At 50.0% G+C, this 21576-nt stretch overlaps 1 protein-coding gene across 2 annotated transcripts in view; it reads left to right on the top strand.

Annotated features, from left to right (window-relative positions):
- The window catches only part of atp8b2 (ATPase phospholipid transporting 8B2), a 49341-nt gene that overhangs the window by 24493 nt on the left and 3272 nt on the right, over positions 1-21576 (top strand). For both annotated transcript variants that reach the window (XM_035432664.1, XM_035432656.1), the window contains 19 exons: positions 797-955; positions 1260-1348; positions 2144-2340; positions 3343-3551; positions 4256-4290; positions 4746-4911; positions 5665-5853; positions 7031-7146; positions 9025-9189; positions 9472-9583; positions 9991-10096; positions 13971-14247; positions 15159-15342; positions 16735-16958; positions 17127-17210; positions 17380-17625; positions 18822-18960; positions 19146-19276; positions 19927-20394. In XM_035432664.1, coding sequence (XP_035288555.1) covers positions 797-955; positions 1260-1348; positions 2144-2340; positions 3343-3551; positions 4256-4290; positions 4746-4911; positions 5665-5853; positions 7031-7146; positions 9025-9189; positions 9472-9583; positions 9991-10096; positions 13971-14247; positions 15159-15342; positions 16735-16958; positions 17127-17210; positions 17380-17625; positions 18822-18960; positions 19146-19276; positions 19927-20394 — 3296 coding nt within the window. The remainder of the gene's footprint in view (positions 1-796; positions 956-1259; positions 1349-2143; positions 2341-3342; positions 3552-4255; positions 4291-4745; positions 4912-5664; positions 5854-7030; positions 7147-9024; positions 9190-9471; positions 9584-9990; positions 10097-13970; positions 14248-15158; positions 15343-16734; positions 16959-17126; positions 17211-17379; positions 17626-18821; positions 18961-19145; positions 19277-19926; positions 20395-21576) is intronic.

Raw genomic sequence — 21576 nt, 5'->3', positions numbered from 1 at the left:
GCTGATGTTCACAGCGCATCTGCGTTCTCTGGTGTGAACTCTCACCTATGCCTCTTCACACCCATACTACTGCCTCTCTCTCGCACTCTGCAATGTCCTTCCTCAGTATTAAAAACTATCGCTTGACTGCACATGCCTTTGATAAGTGACTAATCTCACATCCTTTTCCATGTCCCTCTTCCTCAACCTCTGTTTGTCCGTCCCTCCTGGACGTACATATTCCCTGATTAAAATTCAATATACTATAATATGTAAATTCCCCGAATTTGATAACTATATTAGAAAATATGATATGATATTTATGTGTTAATGAAAGCACTGTCTGTTTAATAAAGCCTATCTTTGTGAGGTTGCAGCCACAGCTGAGGTTTCAGTGTCTGTGGAATATGCAGGTGCATGAGATCCTTTCCCCATTTTACAATTTCAGTTTCACGGTGGCTTTTGACATGACAGTATTCTTAGCTGGCGTCTCTCTTCCTTTCTGTGAATAGATTTTGAAGGGCCGTGGTCTTACAGTACTGTTGTAATAGGTGTGTGGCAGGTGTGTGACATGCCTTTCTCTCTCTCTCTCTCTCTCCCCCTGTCTCTGTCTCTGTCTCTCTCTCTCTCTCTCTCCCCGTCTCTGTCTGTCTCTCTCTCTCTCTCTCTCTCTCTCTCTCTCTCTCTCTCCCCCTGTCTCTGTCTCTGTCTCTCTCTCTCTCTCTCTCCCCGTCTCTGTCTCTCTCTCTCTCTCTCTCTCTCTCTCTCTCCCCCTGTCTCTGTCTCTCTCTCTCTCTCTCTCTCTCTCTCTCTGCAGGAGAGGTGATCTGCGAGCCTCCCAATAACAAGCTGGACCGTTTCTGTGGCACGCTGTACTGGCGGGAGTGCAAGTACGGCCTGAGCAACCAGAACATGCTGCTGCGCGGCTGCGTGCTCAGGAACACGGAGAGCTGCTACGGCCTGGTCATCTTCGCCGGTGCGCAGGCCCGCGCTCTTAACGCCAGTCTGGTGCCCCCACTCACGTGTCTGTTCAGACATCTGTGTGTGTGTGTACGTGTGTGTGTGCCTGTGTGTGTGTGTGTGTGTGTGTCTGCCTGTGTGTGTGCCTGTGTGTGTGTGTGTGTGTGTCTGCCTGTGTGTCTGCCTGTGTGTGTGCCTGTGTGTGTGTGTGTGCACATGTGTGTCATGCACTACCCTAACAACCAACAAAGTGGCTGTGGTTTCTTTGGGTCGGTGCAGTGCGGTGTCTCTCTCTCACTGAGCGCTCTGCTTTCTCTCAGGTCCAGACACCAAGCTGATGCAGAACAGCGGTCGCACAAAGTTCAAAAGAACCAGCATAGACCGGCTGATGAACACTCTGGTGCTCTGGGTAAATGTCCCTTTCTCTGTCCTCTCCTCCCTTTCTCTTCCTCCGTATCTTTCTCCTCCCGGTCCTAATTCACCTCCTAAACGCTCTCCCTCTGTTTTGAGTTGCGCTTGATTATAAGTGTCACTAGTGTAAGGGCCACTCACAAACGAGGACAGGCGTCCCGGCGAGAGGGAGCATAAAAAAGCAGCAGTTGTGTGGGACGCACTTTTGGCCTGCTCCGACAAATCGGAATTTACAGGTCCAAATTTACAAAGAGTGATTTACTGTTGGTAATAATTCATCAGCACTTTAAAGAATATCACTAAACGGTTGGGCACTGTGAGCTGCTTTGCACCGCTACATATGCATCACAAATAATGATTAGTGCAATTTAGATTGGTGTTATCAGTACAATTAACAAGACAACACTGCGACGACCATGATAACAGACCTTTTAAAATGTATGAAATTGCAGCCAAATTATATTTAGATGTGGTCAGCACTGCCGTGTTTTAACGACTCTCTTGCTTTTAAGCCAGCACTTTAACTTCCTCTTTATTGAGGGACCGTCAGACGGCCGAACAGCCAGTACTCCCCCTCCTAGCTGAAATTAGTCTCACTCAGTTCTAGTACAACCCTTGTACAAGATGGCGACTCTCGAGAATATGCTAAATCAGTGTTAGCGTGTAGGTGGCATTAGGAGGTGAATTGGGACCGGGGGGTTTCTGTTCGCTCGGTTCCGCCTTGCTCTCTTCACCCTGACTGACCCCCGCCCCCCCCCCCCCCCCCCCCCCCGGCGTACCCCTCCCCTCCCAGATCTTCGGCTTCCTGGTCTGCATGGGCGTGATCCTGGCCATCGGGAACGCCGTGTGGGAAAAGGAGGTGGGCTCCCTCTTCCAGAGCTACCTGCCCTGGGACCCGCCCGTGGACAACTTCCTGTTCTCCGCCTTCCTGGCTTTCTGGTCGTACGTCATCATCCTCAACACCGTGGTGCCCATCTCCCTCTACGTCAGGTAGGTGCGGCCGGGCACGGAGACGCTCGGGTGAGAAGGGCGAGGGCTCTTCTTCCTGTCGGGTCATGTGATGACCCTTGCATTTATTACGCAGTCAGTCCAAGAGGGCTGAAATTCACAGAGCCCTCTGGTCCTCTTTAAAAACCCACCTTCCCTCACAGAGCTGGCGAGGGCAGCCATCTTGGTTCAGCCAAGGCCACGGTCGGTTGAATTTGGTGTCTGGGACAAAAAAGGCTGCAGACAGTGCAGCCCTACAGAACCAGGGCGGAGTGTCGGGGCTTAATGGAACCATGAGCAATATTATCACCTAATCTAGGAACTCACTTTAAATAATCGAGTTGAAGGCAATTTGAAAGGTTAAAAATGTGATCTGCGCCCAGTAATTCCCCCATTTACAGCATCTGTGTCGATTTGTTTATTTGATGGTTTATTTATTTCTTTTGTTTTGTTTGTACATGGTGTCCTCAGAGCTACCCCAACAGGTAAGAACTGTCCCCCCCAAAACCAAACCAATTCAAACCAATAACCAAAGCAATAACAATATCTGAATCCCCAAATTATCCATTATCTCCCTGAGTATCCCTTAACCCTACACCCCAGCCATACTACTGCAGTTTCACCCATGAGATGTGATTTCTGTGGATTTCTAAGGACTGCCTATACCCTGCTTGTATCTGTACCCGTGGGATGGTTGTGCTAGTGTGATTACCTCCCGTCTGCTGCCAGGTGTGTGTGTGTGTGTGTGTGTGTGTGTGTGTGTGTGTGTGTGTGAGAGAGTGTGTGCACACAGGCGTGTTTGTAACGTGTGCAGGCAAGCGTGTTCGTAACGCACGCTCTCCCCTCCATGTGTGTGTGTGTACACTCGTGTGTGTGTGTGTGTGTGAGTGCGTGCACGCGCGTGTGTGTGCGTGCGTGTGTGAGTGTGTGACTGTGCGTGCCCGCCCACACGTGCCGATAGGCCTGTTTGTAAGGCGCACTCCCCCTCTCTGTGTTTGCGGGCAGCGTGGAGGTGATCCGCCTGGGGCACAGCTACTTCATCAACTGGGACCGGCGCATGTTCTGCCAGCGGCGCAACACCCCGGCCGAGGCCCGCACCACCACCCTCAACGAGGAGCTGGGCCAGGTGGAGTACATCTTCTCCGACAAGACCGGCACCCTCACCCAGAACATCATGACCTTCAACAAGTGCTCCATCAACGGGCACGCCTACGGTAAGACAGGGGGGACGCGGGGCTGAGAGTAGTCCAAACCATAGTCGAAAAGATTACACGTGTGGTGTGGTAACAATGCACGTGATTGTAACCTTTCATGTGCAATATGAACATAGACGGTGGTAATATGGCTAATTCAGCAGCGCTCTGTCACTCACCGTGTGATTCTTCCAACCACATGCTCCTGCCATGCAGGGAGTGGAGATGTCATAATATCAATCAATGACATTTTACGGTCCGTAACAACGTGAATTGGAATTTCTCTAGCTAAACAGACAGTCCCCAACTGCTGTATGAGTGACAGCGTTTCCCACAATAATGACTTTCTGGGTCAGAATGTTCCAGGAAGTGTCCTTCATGCATCAAAGTGAGAGATCTGCAGCATTTATGACTCCCCCCCCCCCCCCGGTGACTTGAATGTGCCAGTGACTGAGGCTCTAGACACGTCTCCAGTCTCTCAGCCCCACAGCGTGACGCTGCTGCGTCTGACCTGCGTGAAGCGGCTGGTGTTATTTTAAGGTTGTTTCACGTGCGAATGCCGATGTGCGCTGCACTCTGTGGAGCTGGTTGAGTATACAGTGAGGTACTGTAGTGGTGTGCAGTGCTATACAGACTGACCCAGGGCGCGTGCTCTGCTGTTAGTGGCCGGGCGTCGTCTGTGATGGACGGTCTCGCGCTCGTTTTGACGGCTCTGTCTGTTCCAGGTGAGGTGATCGACACCCTGGGGGTGCAGCCGAAGGTAAGCGCATTTAACCCCCCCCCCCCTCCTCCTGTCTGTGCGCCTTGCGTAACCGTTATTAGCACAGGTCCGAAGCACAGGTGACGGATTCCTGTGATCCCCGGAGTTTCCCGTGGAGAGATTGGGCTCTTGAAATATTCAAGTTTCCTTAATGCATCTCACGCTGTGCCTCTTTTTGTCTGCCTGCTGCCTTCTCTATGAACAACGTCAGCCTGCCTCTTCTCTTTTCCATTTTATTTTCACCCTCCCTCCATCTGTCCTTCACCCCTTTCTCTCCTGCTTAGGGGAGATGGCTTGGGTTCTTAATACTTGATGTAACTTTAAGTTGTTTTGTTTGTTTCTGAGATGTGAAGTGTACAGTTTGGTTGAGAGACTACATAAAGGTTCTCTCTCTCTCTCTCTTTTCTGTCTCTCTCTCTTTCCCCCCCTTCCTCTCCCTACCCCCCTTTCCACAGCGGGGTCAGTCTCTGGACTTCTCCTTCAACCCCCTGGCTGACAGTGACTTCTGCTTCTTCGACCAAAGCCTGCTGGACTCTGTCAAACTGGGGGAGCCGCCGGTGCACGAGTTCTTCAGACTGCTGTCCCTCTGCCACACCGTCATGAGCGAAGAGAAGAGCGAGGGTGAGAGAGAGAGGGAGGGAGAGGGAGAGGGAGGGTGAGGGGGAGGAGAGAGGGAGGGAGGGAGAGGGGGAGGAGAGGGAGAGGGGGAGAAGAGGGAGGAGAGGGAGGGAGAGAGGGTGGGAGGGAGGGGAGGGAGAGGGAAGAAGGAGGGAGACAGGATGGGAGGAAGAGGTGGGTGGGAGGGGGCGAGGGAGTGTGAGTGGGAGGGAGGAGAGTGAGGGTGAGAGAGGGAGAGAGGGAGTGTGAGAGGGAGTGAGGAGAGTGATGGTGAGAGTGAGGGTGAGAGTGGGAGGGAGGGAGAGAGGGAGTGTGAGAGGGAGGGAGGAGAGTGATGGGGTGGTGAGACTGTGCAGTTCCTCTGTCCTGGTCACGAGTGAGGAAATGAGCGGGGCGGATGGATGGATGGATGGATGGAGGGAGGGAGGGAGGGATAGAGTGGGTGGGAGGCAGAGGAAGGTCGCAGTGCTGGGCAGGAGGTAATGAGTGTTCCTGTTGTGACGCAGTGTCACAGAGAAGTGGGGGGTGTCTTTCAGTCCACATGTCATGAGTAAGGGACAGGCTGGGGGCGGTCAGGGAGAGGAGTGAGGACTGATCTGTGCAGCCTGTCTCTCAGCAGAAAGGCCAGAGGGGTGAGGGAGAGATGCATGCAGGCACCATTACACTCCTTTCCTAATCTCCACTCTCTCTTTACTCCCCACGTTCTCCTTTTCCCTTTCTCTATCTCTCTTCCTCTCCTGCTTTCCGGTTCCGCAGGAGCGCTGGTGTACAAGGCCCAGTCCCCGGACGAGGGCGCTCTGGTGACTGCGGCCCGCAATTTTGGCTTCGTGTTCCGCTCTCGCACCCCCAGCACGGTGACGGTGCAGGAGCTGGGGCGTCCCGTCACGTACACGCTGCTGGCCATCCTGGACTTCAACAACATCCGCAAGAGAATGTCCGTCATCGGTGAGCACGCCACACCCCCTGCGTTCTGCCGCACTGTAATATGATCTGGTTATAAACAGTCCTCTCCCAAAATCTGTCTCTGGTGCACTGTAGGGAGGTGCTATTGTGTGTTGTCTGGGAAAATGAAATGCTTTTTATGTCACAAATACGGACATATCTGTGATATATTTGCTCAAACTTAAAAAATCTCTGGTATAAGAATGGACTGAATGTTACAGCTGCATCTGATTGGCTGGAATGTGTTTGGCCAGAGTGTTGATTGAAGCATTAGATGCCAAAACGGAACAAATTTGAGATATTACTGTGTACGTTCGCAAATTGTCTAGAGTGCCTTAGCAACTAATTTTGTTGTAAATGTTTCCGTTTATTCGCGGAAACGTGGATGCATTTTTGCTAGGACATTAATTAATGAAACTTTATTTAGCGCAAAGTAAAAGGCTCATTACCGCCTGTAAGAGGCGACGCGTTCACATTTTATTCTTGTACCCATAAACATTTTCCCGACGGATTTGTGTAGCGGTGCTCGTGGGTATTGGAGCTACGCCAGCGAGCGAGCAGCTATCATTTTTCACCGAAACCAACGCGCGCGCGGCCGGGATTGTGTAAATGACCTGACAGGCTGGTGATTTACCTCAGCCGTCAGCCTTCTCGTCGCCGCGGGAGACCCTTTTAAAGCTCTCGCTGTTTCCTGCGCTCCGCACAGCACCGCCTCCGTTTCTGTCGACGGAAGATCAAACTGTTTCGGGAGAGCGCAAGTTGAGATGGATTTATCACGGGGTGAATTGCGATTTGCTAAACGGGTCTGCAAGCCAGTGTTTGTGAACAATACAGCAGTTTTACAACATGATATATCTTTCTGCTGGGGCTCTGTTCTGTATATAAATGGGTGTCCCTGCCTCGCTTTTCGCCTGTGTGTTGTGTGTCTCTGTGCCTGTATCTCTGTGTCTCTGTCTGTGTCTGAACCTTGCTGTCTCTGTCTGTATCTGTATCTCTGTCTCTGTTTGGGTCTGAACCTCTCTGTCTGTGTCTGTATCTCTGTGTCTCTGTCTGTATCTCTGTCTCTGTCTGTGTCTGAACCTCACTGTCTGTTTCTCTGTCTCTGTCTGTGCCTGTCCTCTCTGTTTCTGTCTGTGCCTGTATCTCTCTGACTCTGTCTGTGTCTCTGACTCTGTCTCAGTACGGAACCCGGAGGGGAAGATCCGGCTGTACTGTAAGGGTGCAGACACCCTGCTGTTTGAGAGACTGCACCCCTGTAACCAGGACCTCATGAACGTCACCTCAGACCATCTCAACGTGAGTAACGCCTCTCTACCTTTAACACACCGACTCGAACCCCTCCTCCCCTCCTCCCCTGAGCTCCTGCCAGAGCTCCCAATTGGCTCTGGCCTCCATCACTGTCTCAACATCTGTGACTGACTATGTCTGTGTGCCGTGCTCTGCTTGTGTCTCTGGTCTCAGCCGAGTGAGTCTCCTTTCTTCACCATCCTACGTTTCTTCTGTGTAATGTCAATCGCCTCCATAAGCGTATCAGTTGTGGCAGTAAATGGAACAATAGCTCCCCCTGGTGGTGGACCGGTGCAATCTGCACTTGTGTGTCACTTGAGTTGTGGGGCTTCTGTCCTGAATCAGGCATAGTGATGTTTGCAATTTACCAAGACAGAGGGATACATGGGATGGATTTGCTTTTTCGGTCTTTTTGCCTCTGTAATTCCTCTCAGGATCTAAAGCAGGAGTGTCCAGTCTTATCCCAATAGGGCCGCTGTGGGTGCAGGTCTTAGCCCGGCACTACTACACCTGATTCAGCTAATTAACTAATGAATTAACTAATCAATCCAGACCTTGATAAGCAGAACCAGGTGTCTTAGTGCTGGGCTAAAACTAAAATCTGTGCCCACACCAGCTCTTTTCAAGTAAGACTGGGCACCCTGGTTTAGATTACACCCTGCTATACCTGACATTACATTACATTACATTACAGGCATTTAGCAGACGCTCTTATCCAGAGCGACTTACACAACTTTTACATAGCATTTTTACATTGTATCCATTTACACAGCTGGATATATACTGAAGCAATTTCGGTTAAGTACCTTGCTCAAGGGTACAACGACAGTGTCCTACCCGGGAATCGAACCTGCAACCTTTCGGGTACAAGCGCAGTTCCTTACCCACTGTGCTACACTCCATCCTGACCTGATGAAGACCTGAGAGCTGAAACAATGCTTGTAAAATAGTGTTATAAATGGGAGCAATAAAGAGCAGTGTGGAGAGTTTTCCTTCTTTTTACACAGGAATTAGTGGTCAACAATAGAGCTGTCATTATTTTCTAACATACATATTGGTTTTGTTAGAGCTCTTCCTTTGAAGGGTTTAGAGACTAACTTCATTTCTACCAAATATGGTTAACTAGCACCATTGATTTATACCACTCTTCAAAGTTTCTCATGTGCAGAGTGGTTGGATAATCGGTGATTCATCTGTCAAATCTGACACTATTGTGAGCTATTCACACAATTCATGCTTTAGGCAGGCATTCAGAATTGTATGTGTGAGCAGAAAGGTAGTAGTGGTGTATTCATGTTGATAAATGAGGTCCCGGGTTCAGGAAGCTTTCCCAGTGAACTCTCATCTTGCCTGAATCATTAAATATTATGGATTAAAGACTTAATTTTTTGCACTCTCTTGTCTGAAACATCTGAATATCTCCCTCTGCTGGTGTATAAATGACTGTTCCTGAATTATGTGGCTCTTCTATTGTGGTGTGCGTGTGTGTGTGTGCATGCATGTATGTATGTTTTATGCATTTGCTCACACCTCTATGGTAATTGTGTCCTCTGAAGGAGAGTGTGTGTGTGCGCGTGTGTGTTTTATGCATTTGCCCACACCTCTATGGTAATTGTGTCCTCTGAAGGAGAGTGTGAGCCTCCGCATTGTGACTGCTCTCTCTCTCTCTCTCTCACTGACTTTGTCTGTCTGTCTCTCTCTCTGCCTCTGTCTGTCTCTCTCTCTGCCTCTCTCTCTCTCTCTCGGACTCTGTCTGTCTCTCTCTCTGCCTCTGCCTGTCTCTCTCTCTGCCTCTCTCTCTCTCTCTCTCTCTGTGTCTCTCTCTCTCGGTCTCTCTCTGACTCTCTCTCTCTCTCTCTCTCTCTCTCTCTCTCTCTCTCTGTGCAGGAGTACGCTGGCGACGGCCTGCGCACGCTGGTCCTGGCCTACAGGGACCTGTCTGAGCAGCAGTGGGAGGACTGGGCTGAGCGGCACCGCGGGGCTGAGAGAGCCAGCGACTGCAGGGAGGACCGACTGGCTGCCGTGTACGAGGAGATAGAGCAGGACATGATGGTACAGCGCTCTGACGGCTACAGCCTAGGCAGAGTGTGCGTGTGTGTGTGTGTGTGTGCGTGTGTGCGTGCGTGCGTGCGTGCGTGCGTGCGTGCGTGCGTGCGTGCGTGCGTGCGTGCGTGTTTGTGAGTGTGTGTGTGTTTGTGTGTGTTTGTGTGCGTGCGTGCGTGCGTGCGTGCGTGTTTGTGTGTGCGTGTACGTGCGTGTGTGTGTGTGTGTTTGTGTGTGTTTGTGAGTGTGTGTGTGTGTGTGTGAGTAATCCTCTGTACCCCTGCGATGCAGCTACTGGGAGCCACAGCCATAGAGGACAAACTGCAGGAGGGAGTGCCTGAGACCATTGCCATCCTGTCGCTCGCCAACATAAAGATCTGGGTCCTTACTGGAGACAAGCAGGGTGAGACTCACACACCATGTAACTACTGTGCTGTTCCACATAAACTGTAGATCTACAGAAATGTCAACACACTTTTCACTATGAACTAACACACAGTAGAACTACAGAAATATCAACACAATGTTCACTACAAACTAACACACTGTAGAACTTCAGAAAATATAAACACTCTGTTCACTACAAACTAACACACTGTAGAACTACAGAAAATATAAACACTCTGTTCACTGTAAACTAACACACCGTAGGGCTACTGCAGTATCTTCACACCTGTTACTGAAGCCGCACACTGAATATGGACTGTATGACCAGACTAGGCCTGTTTATTCACACACATGCACATTTCTGACTTTGCTGGCCTGCGTCACACGATTGTGATGCCTGATTGTCCCATTTCTTCCGGTCAGAGACGGCGGTGAATATCGGTTACTCGTGCAAGATGCTCACGGACGACATGAGCGAGGTGTTCGTCATCAACGGTCACACGGTGCAGAGTGTGCGGGAGGACCTGAGGTGAGGGGAGGCGGGAAGAGCGGCCATTTTAACTCATATTCGTCACCATTTTACACTGTGGTATGAAAGTATTTTTCCGGGGTATTAATTCGTCCCAGAGGGGATATCAGGTCGTCTTCTTGAAGCGACAGAAAAAGCACTTACTGGTGACTAAAGAAGCGCCATCTTATCTGACGCCCTGTAAAACAGATCTACCACAATCCTGACGGTAAAGTGAAGCGGTCGTCCATCTGAAACCACAGCTCAGTGGGGACGTAGGGTTTTGTTTTCGGTTTGACAGGGCGCTGTGTGAGATTCAGAAGCGGTGGAGCTGCGCGCAGGCGTTCAGCATGCTGTGACGCTTGGGGCTCCTCGCATGGCGGGTGCGGTCCCTGTGTCTGGCGCAGTCAGAGTTACAGCTGGCGCATTTGCGCGGTTCGCCTGCGCTCTGTCCTTTCGTTCTGCTTCTTTCGCGCCTCTGCACCTGCGTCCGTTCTCATCGAAGCTGCCCGCGTTTGAAAAAAACGCCACTTGAGCGTGACGGATTCTGAGGACCAGAGAAAACCGCGGCGCGGTGGAAGAATCGGCCACGCGGCTGTTCGTAGCGCGCCTTGCAGACGTCGACGTAGTGCTTAATACGACATGACGCGGCGGGAGTACGGATGGATCGATCACTAACGAACTGAGAGCGCGTTCAGAGAGCCGAAGAGGTTGAAGCGCATTGTGTTTTAGGCCACGAACTATCCCGACAAGTTTTTTTTTTTTTGTCCAACACTGAATATTTAAGAGCTTCAGTCACAACGCAGGTGCGAAGGTGTAATAGTTCCTACTCAAATGTGTACATGTGTTTTATGGTGCTTGTTTTGTGCTGAGAGAATTCTCAGTTCTCCATGCTTTAAACCTCGGACCGGCGTTGAGGGAGAGCCCCTCATTTACAAAACTGCCCAGTTACAGCAAAAAGAACGAAAGAGAAAGAAAAGAGCATTATGGAAGACAATAATCAAAGAACAAACAATGAAAACATTAGTTAAACCTTCTGATATTGTCTTAACCCTCCTATTATGTTTGGGGTTCATTTGACCCCATTCAATGTTTACTGTCTCTAATATGGTTACCATACTTTTTTCAGCTAGATATTTCATGACTTTTCCTAACTTTATGGGGAAAACATGGCAAACATGAAATTAACTGAAAAAATTATTTTCAATGTCCTGAGAGAGAGAGAGAGCATGCGTGTGCGTGTGTGTGTGTGAGAGAGGAGGACCTGGAACATGGAACAAATAGTTCCCACGAGATCTCTGATCATTCTTGCAACATGGGGGCGGGGGCAAACTTATAAGGGCTGCGCACACAGCCCTCTAAACCACTTCTCTTTGCATTTGTGCCTCAACTAAAGATTTTGAAAATTACCACCAGACAGAGGCGTATATTTTCTGCCACTGAGGTTCTGTCACTGATCCTGGAGGGTGAAAGTGATTTAGATGAGGATATGTCTGAGACTGAGGATAATGTTGAGGAGGACCCTGACTATGTGGCATCCTCCTCTGATGATGAGAATGAAGCCTTTGAGATACCACATTCTGACCCTCCTGTTGTTTCTCAACCACCAATAAACCGTCCTGTTATCTCTCAACCACCAAAAGAGCCTCCTGTCATCTCTCAACCCCCAAGAAACCCTCCTGTCATCTCTCAACCCCCAAGAAACCCCCCTGTCATCTCTCAACTACCAAGAACTGACATGTTCACTTCCAAAAATGGAGAACTACTATGGTTCAGATCCCCAGTTGAAAGACAGGGTAGACTTGTGCTGCTAATGTCATCAAAATGGTTCCAGGCCCCACCAGATATGCTAGCAGTCATGTATAAGACGTAAAGTCTGCATTTGAACTCTTCATAACACCATCAATGCAAAAGGATATTCTTGAGATAAACTTAGAGGGGAGGCGTGTGTATGGTGACAATTGGAAAGAGCTGGATGTGACCCACTAGCAATCCTATATTGGGTTGCTTATTTTGGCAGGAGTGTATAAGTCAAAAGGCGAAGCAATAGCAAGCCTTTGGAATGCTGACACTGGTAGGGCAATTTTTCCAGCCACAATGTCTCTGGAGACATTTCTTGTTTCTCCCACATTATACACTTTGATGACAGGGAAACAAGGCAGGGTCGACAGGAGCGTGACAAACTTGCACCTATCTCGTCTGAATGAAGAATTGATACCCACGGGTACCTAGTTGAGGTGTTGCGTTCATTTTTTATCAAAACTCAATTCTGGTGACTAATTTACTTTTTATTGGTGTTTCTTCATTGTTGAATAACTGTCATGTGTTACTTATTGATGTTCTGAAGTGTTTTCTGAACCTAAACATTTGAAAGGTTTATATTGCTGGGGTCAAATTGACCCCAAACATAAAAGTTGTTAGTTAATTTGATCATAACAGGAGGGTTAAAGACAGTATGGAGTCCAAAGTTTTTTTTTGCAAAAAAGCAGTCTGTCCTACGACTTTTTTGTGGAGACCTCAAGTACAAGCCAGTAATTTCCAGTGTTCTGATTCAAAAGTGAAGATAAATGAAATGGCAGCCTGCACAGCAGGGCTTTATAGATGAAAACAAAGCAGTGCTGATGAAGTCTCACAGACGGAGAGGGCCGGCCAACCTTTTCATGAAGAAGAGTGACGTGTGCCGTATGTATCTCTGTGAATATGTAACTCAGTATGTAACTAATGCAGTTACATAAGCTTCAGTATGTAACTAATGCAACTAAGTTAGCTTCTTTCATGCGATTTCCAGTGCAGTTGTGAGGACGTCGGTGGTGATAAACATGTGCTAAGGACAGAGCCACTCACCAGCACTGATCCCCCCCCCAGCTTACTGTACATGGCTCCCGGTTCTGTTGCTGTGGTAGATTTGTGCGCATACCTGGATGAATGTAGGCCTATTCTTTTCTGGTCAGACATTGTGCTTTCCGAGCTATGATCCTTTCTCTAGCAGTGACTCCTCCCTGTCTGGATAAAGCAAATAATAAAACTTACAAAAGGAGGGCAGACAGCCTGCTCTCCTTTCAAAAATAAATATAACCCTTTTCTCCTCTTCCTCCCTCATCACTCATTTGAACTTATGGGCAGGTGTTTGTGTCCAGTCCACATGGGGAAAGACACACCGGTTGCGCTGTGTCAGCTGTCAGGATATGATACATCGTGGGGTTCCTGTGCGGCAGGACTAGGCATAGTGTTGCAACAGACATCCATGAAATGCCCGTCTGTCAACAAGCAATTGTGACATCATTGAACTCCACTGTGGTTGCCATTTTATTTAAGTGGCTGACTTCAATGAAGGTGTGGTGCTTCAGGTACAGAATGCACATGCTCGCTTAGCGGCAGTGTCATTGATGTTCCGTCTCCTCTTACCTTCCCCAGCAATGTCTGTACGGAGTTTGTGTTTATTTCCTGTTTTAGCAGTGCAGCTGAAACTGCAGTCTGGGAGCTGCAGTCTTGACCTTGCTGCCATAGTAACCTCCTCTGTTGATTACTAAATAATGGCTTCTCTTGTTTGTGATAATTTCCATACTCCGAGCATAGAGGTGATAAACACATATCACTTGCCCAGCTTAAATTTGATCTCGCTTAAGCTTACTCTGCAATCTGATATTGATTTTTTAAATGCATTTTCACTAAAACAATAATAATGTGCAGCAAAACTGCAACGTGACTCCAGAAATAGAGTCCGTGTTGAGTCGATATACGGCAATCACGTACAGTCATTTCTGTCATCAGTGAGATCACTTAAAGTTGATGTGAATTTTAAGGGGTAAAGCAGTTGTAAACTGTGTGACTTTGCATCTGGTAGAAACTACCAGAACTGATTTTTTTTTTCTCTTCTGTTTAATATTCCCTTCAGGAGGGCAAGGGAACGAATGATGGAGTCTGCACGCTCCCGGGACGGAGGGAAGGAGATGGAGGGATGGGCAGAGAGTTGCTCGCTGGGTAACGGATTTGGAGGAGGAGGAGGAGGAGGAGGAGGAGGAGGAGGGGGAGTAGGCGGTGGAGGAGAAGGTGCAGACTGGCGACAGCAGGTGGAGGGCAAGGAGGACCCCATCCCTCCACCTCACCCCCCCTCCACGCTGCTGGACTCCATCTCTGGAGAGTTCGCCCTGGTCATCAGCGGACACAGCCTGGTGAGAAAACAGAGAGAGTGATCAGGAGCCTGAGGGAAAGGGCCAGAGACATGGAGGGTTCAGTCCAATCGCTTATCTTCACTCCTTGCATCTCTCCCATGTGTCCTTTCCTCGCTCCTCAGCTCCGCCCACTGGAGGACGCGAGGAAGAGGTGCAGGGATGAGATAAGAGGAACGGAGGAGTCGAGGCAGCGTGCGTTAGGCGAATGGAACGTCCTCGCTCAGTCAAGCGTTAGTTTGAAGCGGCGTCAGTTACACGCGTGGCAAACGTAGAGAGGCGGATCATTTATACGTCACACGTTCGGGGGGAAAAAAAGCTGCACTTGTGTGTCCGTACTGGAGCGTTCTCCAGGAGCCTCCTCGCTTCTCTCTCCTCCAAGCAGCACTTAACAGATCGGAATCTCCTTAAAGATGGCAGGCCCTGACTGATTTCCGGGTCATGCGAAGACCGAGATTATGGATAAAGTTAGATGAATGAACCTGGAGAAATGGAGAGAGTGTTAGGCTCCTGTGGATTCTCCACCCAGGTGACGGGCAGGGCAGGTAATAAAAGAGACGCGGGCAGAGGGCAGAGTCGCTGACGTGATAGCGCCCAACCTGAGAGCTCGAGGAGCCGTGACTCGCCATGGAGAGCCCGGAACTATTCAGCCACTTCAGACCAAGCGCTGCTCGGGCAGAATAACTTCACCCCTCTCTGACGGTGTATGACCTGTACGTCCTCGCTCTCTACAGCATTGTGTACACATCCGTCTCTCCCTGTGCTAGATAGAGTGAGCTGTGTGTCTAGAGATGGAGAGAGTGTAAGTGAGCACAAACGGAGGTATGGAGACTTGGAGAGACAGCGCAGGAGAAGAGCACAACCAGCCTTTTTAAATAAATCCTTTTTAAAGCCTGTCCCCCTTCTCCTCCCAGGCTCACGCCCTGGAGGCGGACATGGAGCAGGAGTTCCTGGACACGGCGTGCGCCTGCAAGGCGGTGATCTGCTGCCGGGTCACGCCGCTGCAGAAGGCCCTGGTGGTGGAGCTGGTGAAGAAGCACAAGAAGGCGGTGACGCTGGCCATCGGCGACGGCGCCAACGACGTCAGCATGATCAAGAGTGAGCACCCCCCCCGACCCCCCCCCCCCCCGGACACCCCAGGACCCGGAAACGCCAGCGCAAGCCCGCCCGTGTTTGTGCCAGGCTGGGTGGGGGGGAAGGAGGGGGCCCAGAGGAGAAAAGGGAGAGCGGGGACGTGTGCCTATGAGAGATGAAGGGAGGTCAAGAGGAGGAAAAAATGACTCGCTGTGAGGCATGGTTTTATTTTAGAGACCTAAAAGTTCTAGACCCAGCGCCATCACAGTGGAAAGCCCCATCAAATACAGAAGTTCTCACTTGTGCGTGCATGTGCTTGCGTGCCTATTTGTGTATATAGGTAATTGTGGGCTGCATTGTGCAATCGAGTGTGTCAATAACTTCTGGCCAGTGGGGGGGTAGTCTATCGTGTATTGGGTTTGGCAACAGCACCCCCCCCCCACCCCCACCCCCAACTCCCACCTTCAGTTCTTCTCACAAAACTTTGTGGCCCTGAAACTCCAGTTCCCATGTCTTCTAAATGTCACAATCCCTATATACCTTCTCCTTGACTCCCCCTGACAACAAGAAAAAGAGAAGCTGGGCATCTTTTAGAACACTTACGAACACACCGAGGTTTCACTTCCTGCTCTGGCTTGAAACTACTTCTTTTTTTGTGTTTCTCAAGATGTTTGTTCCGAGACTGCAGCCCTGAGATTGCATGTCCACACCTAGCAATGATTTTCACAATTTTTCTTCACTATATTTTTGGCAGAAGGAAGTGAATATGGTGCATTCCATGTGTTCTCTTTTTTTCTTTTTCCTAATAATAGTAATAGTAATAATAATAATAATAATAATAAACATTTTGTGCCTTTCATGCAGTGCCTGAAAGGGTTGTACCAGTTGGCACAATGCTATAGCACAGTGATTAGATAATTGGAGCATGGCAATAAAACACAGTAATAAAAGCAGGACATAAAACGGATGAAATAACACTTAAAACGATACGAGAAACTATTTTAGTGACAAACGCGAATGAAAGGAGGGCTGTATAAAAAGCTGTGGTTAGAAAAAGATGCTTCTGCTTTTGCCTCTGAAACCCTATTTAAATGTATCTCGAGGTGCCTAATTATTGAGCAGATTGGCAGGCTTATATTTTACAGAAGTACTCTGGGATCAGAATCTGTGCTAATCTGCATGCTGTGTCCTGGGGGTTTTTAGCCCCACTGCAAGAAGCAGAATTGAAACATACTGTGCAGTTCTACAGAAGAGGGGAATGGGAATATGCTCAGTGCATGAGGAATTAAGATTATGCAGAAATTAATATAGCCCCCCATTAATCTCCCCCTTAGTCTCTCTCTGCATCACAGAAGCTGTTATACATGCAAGAACTCTAATTCTCTAACTCTAATCCCTTCTTCTCCGCTCTTACAGGTGCCCACATTGGAGTGGGCATCAGCGGGCAGGAGGGCATCCAAGCGGTGCTGGCGTCGGACTACTCCTTCTCGCAGTTCCGCTTCCTGCAACGCCTCCTGCTGGTGCACGGCCGCTGGTCCTACCTGCGCATGTGCCGCTTCCTCTGCTACTTCTTCTACAAGAACTTTGCCTTCACCATGGTGCACTTCTGGTTTGGCTTCTTCTGCGGCTTCTCCGCCCAGGTGAGGGGGCGAGGCTGGGCGGGCAGCACGGGTGGTAGGCCGAGCCCAGTGCTGAAGGCTTCATACTCCAGACTGCTCATGCAACAGCAGAGGGGAGCCCTGAATTGCTGCAGCTTCAAATCAAGCACTGTTCAGCACAATAACCTTACCCCCTTCTGCGTTCTCTAGACGGTGTATGACCAGTACTTCATCACGCTCTACAACATTGTGTACACATCTCTCCCTGTGCTGGCCATGGGGATTTTTGACCAGGTGAGTCATCCTCCTAAAGCCTGTGTAACCTAAATTGGGCTTCTCCCTGTCTTTTTGTCCCCACACACGTGCACACATCCCCTCACTGTTTGGTTTTTCTGCCGTCTATCCCTCGCTAACCCTCCCTCCATATGTGTGCCCCCCCCCCCCCCAATCCCCCCAATCCCAGGACGTCCCAGAACAGCGCAGCCTGGAGTACCCCAAGCTGTACGAGCCCGGGCAGCTCAACCTGCTCTTCAACAAGCGGGAGTTCTTCATCTGCATCGCGCAGGGCATCTACACCTCCGTGGTGCTCTTCTTCGTCCCCTACGGCGTGCTGTCCCAGGCGGCCCGCCACGACGGCATCCCCCTCGCCGACTACCAGACCTTCGCCGTTACCGTGGCCACCTCCCTGGTCATCGTGGTCAGTGTGCAGGTGAGGCCCGCTTCCTGTGCGCTCTCTGTCCTGTGCTGTACGTGGTGTTTACTGTATGTGTCTATGTGGCACTAGAGCAGTGGTTCCCAACCCAGTGCCTGGAGATCTAGCATCTGATAGGTTTTCATTCCGACCCTAATTTGGCGCACCTGACTCTACTCATTAGCAGCTCAACAAGATCTCTAGCTGTTGAATGGGGTGTGCTTTGTTAGGGTTGGGGTAAAAACTTACAGGATGGTAGACCTTCAGGAACAGGGTTGAAAACCAATGTGCTAGAAAATTGAATAGCGTATTTTTGGACGGTGTCTATAGAGTACAACATGTTTAACTCCGTTGTTTCCTGTGGACATGAGGGGGTTAAATAGTGTATTTTTGGGTGGTGTGTGTACAGTATACTTGTTTTAGCTCTGTTGTTTCTTTTGGACATGAGTGCCTGTATGTGGCTCAGTCTGTGATCCTCCTATCCTCCTATTTCCAGGGAGAGAAGTCTCATGGGTTTTTCCCCTTGACTTCAGCTATCAATAATTTAACTGCAAATGATATATGGATGTATTGATCCATCCATTGGAGGAAATGATCAATTCCTGAATCACTCTGGCTGTTAGCTGTCCCAAGGCACTTCTTAGGAGAGGAGGGGTGTTAGTCCTGGGGTCCAGGTCAAAATCCCACAAGAACTTGCTCTCTACGTCTGCGCCCCTTGAACATCCCCCTACATCTCATCATAAAACCCCTGCAATCCCTTGCATTCCCTACCCTCTTTAATTCCCCAGGTCGTGGCTGCAAACGAGAGCTGCTCTCTCAGTCGATCTACCTGGTGAAATAAAGTAAAGTGAACGTGGTTCTAAGCAGACCCCTCTTTATCAGAGTAGCACAGGGCCTTTAGTGAAGGAGCCCTTAAACACGCAGGGCTCTGAAGAGGGGAATCTGCTCACCCCCCGATGGCCATCACAGGCTCTGATTCAGCCTGCTGGAGTCTGCTTCCAGGGCTGGAGGAAGGGAAAGCAGCTCTGAATTTCTGCTGTGTCAGGGCTGGGGATTGTGCATGTGCAATTTACTGTTCTGCAAATGGTGTGTCATGTGTAGTGTATGGTGTATTGTATCAGATTAAATATACAGTGAGTGTACAGTATCATATTCTTGGCTTTTATGCTCTTTCTCTTGTGTGTGTGTGTGTGTGTGTGTGTGTGTGTGTGTAGATTTCCCTGGACACTGGCTACTGGACAGCGATTAACCATTTCTTTGTGTGGGGCTCCCTGGGTGCCTACTTCACCATTTTGTTCACCATGCACAGCAACATCCTCTTCAGTATCTTTCCCAATCAGTTCTGCTTCGCCGGTGAGTCACTGCTCTGTCCAAGCCCTGGGCGAACCAGAGTCAATCTGGAGCCTGAATTAACAGCTCTGCACCGCAGTTAACAGCTCAAAACCGTAACTGACCTGTAAACTTTACTGTGTTTCATTGGACACGTGTTCTGTTGTGGCAGAGGTGTATCTGATTGGCTGCTCTGTTTCTGCCCACAGGAAGTGCCCAGAACACCCTGGGGCAGCCGGTGGTGTGGCTGACCATTGCTCTGGCCACTGTGGTGTGCATTGTGCCTGTCCTGGCCTTCCGCTTTCTGAAACTGGACCTCAAGCCCCAGCTTTCTGATACGGTGAGGGGAGGGGAGGGGAGGGGAGGGGAGGGGATGAAGGAGGGCGTAAGAATGTCACCCTGCTGTCTTCCAGTCTGTCAGTGTCAATAACACAATGTTAGCATGATGTTCCTTTGCTTCATTGATGATTAACCAAATATATCGAAACTCTAAACTCCTCGCTGTCCGTGTCCAACAAATATTGACTCAAGCGAGTGTTGTCCTTCTCATCCCACCAGGGCTAGTTCTAATATGTACATTTCGCATGTGGCTGCTTCTGTCTTGCTCATGCCTGCTTGCCTACAAGCTCTGTGTGTCTGTTTTTATGTGCTTTTAATGTTGTACTGTGGTTTTTAGTCTGGTCTGCATGTTATTAATGTGTTAACATCAGCCCTGCCCAGGGACAACAGATGGAAATTAGCGATCTGGCTAAATCTGGCACATTTACATCACATAATAGTGATGTTAATCAATGTGTATTGTCCCTGTCAAATAATTAAATAAAATAAATAAACAAATACACTGAAGAACTGCTCTCCCTCAAGCTCAGATGGATTTATTATCTTGTCCAGGGCATCACAGCACCAGAACGCTGCATTTAAATTCTCATCGGAAATAAGGGAAAAATGCAAAGTTCAGCTTGATAACGCGTATTTTTCTCACCCGTTCAGGTGCGGTACACCCAGCTGGTCCGTCAGAAGAAGCGGAAGCCCGGCGGTCGTGGCGGGCGTGGCGCCAGCGGGGGTGCGGGTGGGCTGGGAGGCGGGGCTCTGGGCCGGCTGGGGCGGGCGGGGTCCCGGCGCTCGGGGTACGCCTTCGCCCACCAGGAGGGCTTCGGGGAGCTGATCACCTCAGGGAAGAACATGCGCCTCAGCTCCCTGGCGCTCGCCACCTTCGCCTCGCGCCACAGCGCCAGCTGGATCGACACGCTGCGCAAGAAGAAGCAGCCGCAGCCCCCCGGGGGGGGCGAGAGCAGCCCCGCCTACACCCCCGCCCCCGCCGCCCCCCTCTCCACCTCCTCCTCGCTGCTGGGGCCCCAGGAGGAGGCCGCCTGCAGCAGCGCCGTCACCCCCACCCTGGCCCGCAGCCCTGGGGCGGACTCCGCTGGGGGCTGGCCCATCAGCCTGGGGGCCGTACAGGTGAGGCTTCGGCTCGACAGCACCGCACCCGGCTCTCCGTCTGCGCCACGTGCCCTAACGTGGGCACTGACTGCAGGCTCGGGGTGAAGCCAAAAGGGGGGGGGGGGGGGCACATGCACAGAGGGGGGAAAAACTGATGCTGCCATCACGTCATAGATCTCTGTGCAATTCCTCCCCAGCCTGGTTGCGTAAAACTCAGTCCAACTCTAGTGATAAGTGACGACATGGGCAAATGAAAGTGTGCAGTTCATTGCAGACCATAATGTGGCAACTTGGGCTGAAGCGAAAAATGTTCTGTTGCACAAGACTCAATTAGCGATTTCACTAGCACCCAGATGCTAACACTTGACTAACAGAAGTTCGACGTGGACGCTTTGAATCATGGGTAAGAATCAAGTTAAGACAGGTCCGCTGGGCTTCATGGTGGATGGTCTGAAGGCCCTTTCTCTTCTCATTACATTATTACATTACATTTATTTGGCAGACACTTTTATCCAAAGCAATGTACAAAAAGTGCATTTCATGGTCATAGACAACTACTAAACACAGGTTCAATAAGATACAATACTTATTTTGTACAGCTATTTCTAGCCAAGAACACAGCTTAGTTCACACTATTCTGACCTAACCTCTGCAAAGCCAACTAGGCAGAAGAATAAGCTACAGTATTAGGACAAATACAAATTACCAAAAAGTGCTGGGATGGGGCAACATGTAACAAGTGTCGTAAAAGGGGGGGGGGGGTGGATTTAGAGTGAAATATACAGCGTGGTGGTAGTTAGTCTAGGTATAGTCTGAAGAGATGAGTCTTCAGGCCACGGCGGAAGATGGGTAGTGAGGGGGAGGTTCGGAGAGGGACGGGGAGTTCGTTCCACCACTGGGGAGCTAGGGTGGAGAAGCTCTGTGATCCCTTTGGTCGGGTGGGAGGTGTTACAAGGCGCCCTGCTGCCGCAGAGCGGAGTGGTCGAGCAGGCACATAGGATCGAATCATGTCCTGCAAGTAGATGGGGGCTGTCCTGTTGGCTGCAGTGTAGGCAAGGGTCAGGGCTTTGAACCGGATCCTGGCAGCAACCGGTAGCCAGTGGAGTGATCGCAGCAGAGGAGTGACGTGGGAGAATTTGGGAAGGTTGTAGATGAGTCGGGCAGCGGCATTCTGTATCATCTGTAGTGGCTGTATGGCGC

The sequence above is a fragment of the Anguilla anguilla genome, chromosome 1 (genome assembly GCF_013347855.1).
Source record: "Anguilla anguilla isolate fAngAng1 chromosome 1, fAngAng1.pri, whole genome shotgun sequence".
Taxonomy (NCBI): Eukaryota; Metazoa; Chordata; class Actinopteri; order Anguilliformes; family Anguillidae; genus Anguilla; species Anguilla anguilla.
This window is presented reverse-complemented; position numbering and strand designations above follow the sequence as displayed.